This window comes from Oncorhynchus masou, chromosome 33 (genome assembly GCF_036934945.1).
Source record: "Oncorhynchus masou masou isolate Uvic2021 chromosome 33, UVic_Omas_1.1, whole genome shotgun sequence".
Classification (NCBI taxonomy): Eukaryota; Metazoa; Chordata; class Actinopteri; order Salmoniformes; family Salmonidae; genus Oncorhynchus; species Oncorhynchus masou.
In genome coordinates, this window is record NC_088244.1 from 40,125,583 (window position 1) to 40,133,012 (window position 7,430).

The window sequence follows — 7,430 nt, forward strand, 5'->3', positions numbered from 1 at the left end:
TTACTTACGTTACTGGTACATGTACTGTAGTGGTGCCTGCCTATCTTACCACGACTCAGGACAGACAACGTGGCTGCTTTGTGGATTAAAGATATGTCTGGCATGATACATTTGAATGATGAGAGATGAATATCAAGACCAAAATCACACCTTTGAACAAGGCATCCACTCAGGACTATAATGTACAACACTGAGCAAACTACTTTTTCAGGGATTTTATGTATTCTATCTACAATTTCATTATTGTTTCTAGGTCTGCACTCTCTGGGGTTGGGACTTTAATAAATGCAAAATAGCAAATAAAAAGTGTTTTATGTAAAGTTGTAGAACTCAACTACCTCATGAAATTGGTGACACCTATGAACGCTCTGCATACTGGAAGTACATTGTACATAAATTGAGACTAAAATGTTTTCCAATTGCAGTATATGTAGCTAATGTATATTGTATGTATTCACAACATTTCCCCCAAAAGTAAGTTTAAGTTTTATCAGTCTATATGGGAGTGTCCTTTTGTGGGGTCAAATTTTGGTAAGAGAGGCACATGAGATAAATTGGGAACAATAAAATATTCTATCTCCAGTTGAAACAGTTTTTCAAGATATCAGAATGGCAAAAACTCTGTGAAGGCAACCGTTATTTTTGTGACTTGCCCAAATAATGAACAGATACAAGTTGCAGCACTTTAATACTTTTTGTACATGATTGTGTCTCTTTTTTGTATTTAATATGTATTTGATATACTGCTTTTTATTACAAAGGTAATCTCAAAGAGTACATTCCAGTAAATTATCATATGCAATATTTTAATGAGACAAACATTTATGCTTAATTAGGGTGGTGTTCCTATTGGTCGGATGTGATGTTTGATCATGGCTTTTCAATATGCGGATTCGATTATGCTGAGCTACAGGGTGCCGGCTATTACCCGTGACGTGAACGGGAAAAGCGGTGAGGAAGGAACGCCATTCTCAAATGATCAATGATCTGCGCTGCTTGGTCATGTCAACAAGGCAGCATGGCGCATCGTCCAGGACCATACCTCTCTTTTCAATTTAAAATGTGTTTGCAGTTTCAAACTAGTTTTCATCGGGAAGGCAGATACATATTTTGAAAAGCTATCGATGTTGCATATGAAAACAGAATCGTACTCATTACTCACGTACGAATTACGTCACTTATGATTTGAGCCGACTTCGCAGTGGACTTTGAACGGGCACCTGGCTCACGACATGAAGCTGCCCGATTCCTTCTCCCGGTGCAAAACACGTCTACCCGGGCCAGATTAATCGAATCCCCCATTGGTTCCTTTCCTAATTGGATAGATGGGAAAGTAACGCCCACTTTCTATTTTGCTGAAAAGTTTATAGCTGGTGTTTTTGAGTGGGGGTAATAACATCAACAAGACGCAGGCCACAAAATGGAGTCAGATATAGGGCAATCGTCTCATTTTCGTAGTGGTGTGACTTGTAGGTATGCATCCCAAAATTAACTTGTTTCATATGGCCTTGAATGCGATTTGTTTGAAAGAACTGTGTGACTAAATGCAATTCATTTGTTCAGTAATAGGCCTACAATTCATCTTCCTCTGAAAATGTTCTGCTGCACAGGGCACTTTTTTTGTCGTTGGCTGCTGCACAGGTCTTGACTTGTTTGCCGACTTGTTATATTTGAATAACATGAACAAAAGTGAAGTTGTGGTGGAGCACGAGGCATGGTGTATGTGACGTAGTATGTTAACCGCTTGTGTGCCATTTGCTGTAGTCTGGTCTTGAAAAACAAAGACGACTTTTATTTGACAAGCAATAATGGAACAATATGGGTTTCCGTACCATGACTCTTATGAACGTCCTTCAATTAATAGAAGGATTTGCAGGTATGTTTTTTTTTTTGGTTTGAGAACTGGGTCGGGTTTCGCAAACACAGCCCATCTATTCTGAAAAAAAATGTTTAGTCTTCGATTAACCTAACGCGCACTAGGCGTGTCTTGATCTGTTGCAATGATGTTTACATCCGGTTTTAGCGCACACCAGTTCTTGTACGACTAAATCATAATGACTCTGTTAAGGGCAGTTATTGATTTGACGTTAATTGGAAATCGTTATAACTACACTTTTGAGATGTCGTTGCTATGGACTTCATTGCCATCTTGTTGCTAACTAGCTAGCTAACGCGTAACTAACATGTTCGGTTAAAAGGGTTCGAACCCCGGTCACTACACACCCACATCGAGAAGAGCATGAGCTTGTCTTGCAGTCTTGACAGGTTATTTCTTTTTTTGTATGCCGAGTCTCAAATCTACAGTGAATGTGATGGTTCCATGACATCTGTTTTACAGGCAATTCTTGAACGGTTCATGCAGATTCGGTTCGCGCTGTCATTATCTACACGAGTTGCCATCAGTGTTGCCGCCGACATCCCAAATATGCAGGTACTTCCAGAAAGGTGGATGCTGGTTTGGAGATGGCTGCAGGTGAGACATTACATTCATAATGACCTGACTTACTAATCAGACTACCGTATAAACCTTTACACTGCCTACTTTCTGAGTCATTTAATTATGTTTTTCTACAGATATCTCCACATCGCTGATCCTGAGGCAGCCAGTGCGGGGTTGAGTAGGAGGGGTTCAGCACCTGTGGTTCACACCCCGTGGGTTGGCCATGCACTACCAGAACGTAGAGGATCAGAGCCATCTCTACTGCAGGCACAGGGCTTCTACAACCAAGGACGTCGGGGCGCAGAGTCCATGCAGACCTATGTAGCACACCTCCAGCACAACTTTGGCCGTCAGAACACTGATATCACAGAAGAGGATGTAGCCGAAGGTTCATCGCAAACTTTACCGCACCGACGGGGTATGACCTCAATTGGACCCCTTACCTAGGTTTTACCCTGGTATCGGGGTATACTGTTGACCTGGTTCCTGATCTGTTTGTCCAGTCTTGCAAACTCAAATGTTTGGCATTACAATGACCGTAGGGGTTAGAAAGGTTGCTCAAATTGATCTGGGACTAGGATGCTGTATTGTAGCACTGTACAGAGGAATTTGACTATGTGAACTCAAAAAAAGAAACGTCAACTGCGTTTATTTTCAGCAAACTTAACATGGGTAAATATTTGTATGAACAGAACACTATTCAACAACAGACATAAACTGAACAAGTTCCACAGACATGTGACTAACAGAACTTGAATAATGTGTCCCTGAACAAAGGGAGGGGTCAAAATTAAGTCAGTATCTGGTGTGGCCACCAGCACTGCAGTACTTAATGCAGCATCTCATCCTCATGGACTGCACCAGATTTGCCAGTTCTTGCTGTGAGATGTTACCCCACTCTTCCACCGAGGCACCTGCAAGTTCCCGGACATTTCTGGGGGGAAAGGCCCTAGCCCCCACCCTCCGATCCAACAGGTCCCAGACGTGCTCAATGGGATTGAGATCTGGGCTCTTCGCTGGCCATGGCAGGACACTGACATTCCTGTCTTGCAGGAAATCGAGCACAGAACGAGCAGTATGGCTGGTGGCATTGTCATGTCAGGATGAGCCTGCAGGAAGGGTACCACATGAGGGAGGAGGATGTCTTCCCTGTAAAGCACAGCGTTGAGATTGCCTGCAATGACAGCCTCAATCCGATGGTGCTGTGACACACCACCCCAGACCATGACAGTCTCTCCACCTCCAAATCGTTCCCGCTTTAGAGAACAGGTCTCGGTATAATGCTCATTCCTCTGACAATAAACGCAAATCTGACCATCACCCCTGGTGAGACACAACCGCGACTCATCAGTTTTTGCCAGTCCTGTCTGGTCCAGCGACCATGGGCGACGTAACCATGGGCGACGTTTCTGGTGAGGACCTGCCGTACAACGGGCCTACCAGCACTCAGTCCAGCCTCTCTCAGCCTATTGCGGACAGTCTGATCACTGATGGAGGGATTGTGCATTCCTGGTGTAACTCGGGCAGTTGTTGTTGCCGACATGTACTTGTCCTACAGGTGTTATGTTTGGCTGTACCAAACCTGTGCAGGTGTTACACGTGGTCTGCCACTGTGAGGACGATCAGCTGCCCCTCCTGTTTCCCTGTAGCGCTGTCTTAGGTGTTTCACAGTACCCACATTGCAATTTATTGCTCTGGCCACATCTGCAGTCCTCATGCCTCCTTGCAGCATGCCTAAGGCATGTTCACGCAGATGAGCAGGACCCCTGGGCATCTTTCTTTTGGTGTTTTTCAGAGTTAGTAAGAAGGGCATCTTTAGTGTCCTACGTTTTCATAACTGTGACCTTAATTGCCTACCTTCTGTAAGCTGTTAGTGTCTTAACGACCATTCCACAGGTGCATGTTCATTAGTTTATGGTTCATTGAACAAGCATGGGAAACCCTTTACAATGAAGATCTGTGAAGTTATTTGGATTTTTACAAAATATCTTTGAAAGACAGGGTCCTGGAAAAGGGACGTTTCTTGTTTTGTTGAGTTTGTGTGTGTTACAACCAAGTACTACTAATGTCCCTTTATTTTCAGCGGAGTCATCACATGCTCATGTCCCAGAGCCCCAAGCTTCAGTCCAACAGTGTCCTGAGACATCGGCCCAAACTACAGTTCCATCCAGCACACTGTCGGCTCAAGCAGGCGAATGGAGGCCTCTCGTCAATCAGCAGGTTTGTCATTGTTATGGAAATTAGGTTACTTTCTCTGCTACCTCAAGGATTTTTTTCTAATGCAATCTCAAAGTCGAGATGTAGAATATACCCAGATAGCACATGGAAATATTTAGTATTTGTTCTTTGTTTAAGGGATTCAAGTTTGTCCTAGATGCTTGTGCCACAGCTTGAAAGGTCACTGCTGCTGAATTGGATTGTTTTCGGTGGCGCAGTTGGTTAATATATTGTCAAGCAGAGCGACCATGTGCCCTGTGCCTCGCCAACACACAAGTTCACCTACTGGTTAGGATGTTGAGCGCGGAAGTAATACTGCTAAGCAGCACAATGAAGCCTGTTACATTTGTTGTTAGCAGGAGCCTTCCTCCCTGGCGGTAGCAGCAGAGCATGGTGCCACTGCTGCCTTCCAGACGGCCCAGGAGCATACGGAATCCTTCAACCAAAGTAAAGATGTGACCTGTGGCATCTGCATGGAGACTGTGTATGAGAAGACCAGTGCTGAGGAGAGGCGCTTTGGCATCCTTCCCAACTGCAGCCATCCTTTCTGCCTGAGCTGCATTGTCACCTGGAGGAAAACCAAAAACTTCCATGAAGAAGTTATAAAGTAAGATGGCAGGGCAGCATAGTTTATGGCAGTATTTATAAAAAAAAAAAAGTTTGTTCTGTTTATTTTTTCACTTGCCTGGAAGGGCTAAACATTTGTCTTCTTTTCCAAAGGAGCTGCCCACAGTGCAGAGTGAAGTCCGCGTTTTACGTCCCTAACAAGTACTGGGTGGAGGGACAACCAAAGGAAACCCTTATCCGTAACTTCAAAGCGAAATGCAGGTTAGCTTTTGTCATTCTGTCTAGAATTGTCAAATAGTGCTCTTTCTGGGATATTGGCAAGAATTCCTCCATTCGTGTTATTGAAATGCCTCTGTCCCCTAGCCAAAATTCTGATTCTGTTGTCCTGGTCACATCCCTGTTTTTTTCCAGTAAAAGAAGATGTAGTTTCTTCATGCGTCATGGATGCTGTCCCTTCAAGACTGAGTGTCTCTATTGGCATGACCTGCCTCATGGCTACCGACCACCTCGCCGACGCAGATCAGCACATTCTGTAAATATTTGGCATCGCTTTTGCTTCACACACATTTTAACATGGATACATGTAAACGGGAACAGACATTTGATATTGTGACCACTCAATGCATTTCTAAATTGCAGAAGTTTTTTTTTTTTGCTCTTTTCCAATAGCACCATGCAATGAGTCTGGATGACTTGGGCAGCCTACAACTTCTTGACTATGTCATTGCTATGACTCTGCTGGATGACTTGCTGGATGATGAGGATGACGATGAGTTCCCCTTGTACCTGAGTGAATATGACGATTATGACCTATTCTGAGCACCACCCTGCTCCAAGAATTTGTTATGCAATGGTTGGCTAGGTCATCTACTCTAACCCAATTAAAGAAGACTGCCATTTATTCACTCACTGTCTCTCAGAACTAAAGTCCCTAAATATGCTGCATATATCTGCTCTCCTGGTGGGCAAAATAATTGTTTGAGGTATAGGCCCAGCACTTGCAGACCTGTTGCTTGAAGAACTGTACCGAAGGCTAGGATTACCACTGGTTCGCTTACTAGGATTGTTAAGACTCCCACACTTGCTATGAACAGTCCTAACAAACCGTTAACCTTTTGGTTGGATCCAGGGCTGGTTGTTAGACAGGAAGATTGGTTCTTCTCTTGCTGTTGACGGCATTGGTTCATTGCAAGTAGATGCTGGGTTAGTTGATTAGTTGGTCAATTGATATGGTGCTCTGCTTTGGATTGCCCTCTGTTCCATTGGTTGGTCCGGTTTAAAAAAAAAATATGTAAAAAAGTGTTACTTGCCATTTTGCACCATTTAGAAAGTGAGATTTATTTTTTATTTTTTAGAATGTGTAGTTTATATATTTTATGTCTAAATTGGAAGTATGTTTTGCCTTGACCTAAGATATGGCAAATACTCCTATAGCATACAAATCTTGCCATGCCTCCGGGCAATACCTTGCCCTGCCCTGCTATTTGTCACCTGTCTAATATACTTGAGAGTGGAGGCTGCCGAGGAGAGGACTGCTCATAATAATGTGTGGGAATGGTATCAAACATATGAAAACCATTCCATTTTAGCCATTATGAGCCATTCTCCCCTCAGCAGTCTCCACTGTACTTGAGATGCTTTACTGTACTGTTGACAGGGCATGACACTCCTGTTGACATGCTGATTGAAGACCCTAATGTCTGATTTTTATTACTTCTAACCTGTTTGTATTTGCACGCACAGAAAAGAGAATAAAACATAGTTTCACAGTTTGCCTGTTTTTATTAATTGATTTTGCTCATTCTGTCTAACCTGCTTCGGGGTTTGATGACTACCACTGTATATACTGTTTTGCCTTCAGTATGAATGTTGAACACCAGTAACCAAACTTGACTTGAAGCCAAGAGTTTGTTTACACAAGCAGCCCAAATTTGATGTTTTGACCGATCTGATTTTGAAAAGATGTGAATTGGTAAAAACAACATCCCTATTAGGCTGCCTGTCTAAATACAGCCATTGCTGGCTTCATGTCACACTTGGTCATTGGGTTGATTGTTTTAACCTTTTCATACTAAAGCCACAATCCTATAGTGGTTGTCATCAAAACAGCTTGGTGTTAACTTGCACGTTTTCAAGTGTTTTGGATTACGAAAGAGTGAATCACTTCTAATACATACAGTTAAATGGTTATGTAGCTCCAGCCAGC

The 7,430-nt window shown here is 43.1% G+C and overlaps 1 protein-coding gene across 4 annotated transcripts; it reads left to right on the forward strand.

Moving 5' to 3' along the window:
- Nucleotides 1–1,362: 1,362 nt before the first annotated feature.
- mkrn4 (makorin, ring finger protein, 4) lies at nucleotides 1,363–6,996 on the forward strand. 4 transcript variants are annotated; one of them, XM_064957688.1, is made up of 8 exons: nucleotides 1,363–1,473; nucleotides 2,339–2,473; nucleotides 2,575–2,858; nucleotides 4,524–4,660; nucleotides 5,014–5,264; nucleotides 5,378–5,485; nucleotides 5,636–5,756; nucleotides 5,894–6,996. In XM_064957688.1, exons 1-8 carry the CDS (start codon nucleotides 1,421–1,423, stop codon nucleotides 6,041–6,043), a joined length of 1,239 nt encoding a protein of 412 aa, XP_064813760.1. In that variant the 5' UTR covers nucleotides 1,363–1,420; the 3' UTR covers nucleotides 6,044–6,996. The 4 variants fall into 4 exon arrangements, with proteins under 4 accessions (XP_064813760.1, XP_064813758.1, XP_064813759.1 ...); XM_064957686.1 differs by lacking the exon at nucleotides 1,363–1,473 and adding an exon at nucleotides 1,760–1,876; XM_064957687.1 differs by lacking the exon at nucleotides 1,363–1,473 and adding an exon at nucleotides 1,760–1,876 and having other exon boundaries at nucleotides 5,017–5,264.
- Nucleotides 6,997–7,430: the final 434 nt, after the last annotated feature.

Coding starts and splice junctions, on each gene's coding strand:
- mkrn4 (XM_064957686.1), top strand. CDS start 1,809: ATGGAACAATATGGGTTTCCGTACCATGACTCTTATGAACGTCCTTCA. Junction 2,859..4,523: donor AACTTTACCGCACCGACGGG/GTATGACCTCAA, acceptor CTTTATTTTCAG/CGGAGTCATCACATGCTCAT. Junction 4,661..5,013: donor GGCCTCTCGTCAATCAGCAG/GTTTGTCATTGT, acceptor ATTTGTTGTTAG/CAGGAGCCTTCCTCCCTGGC.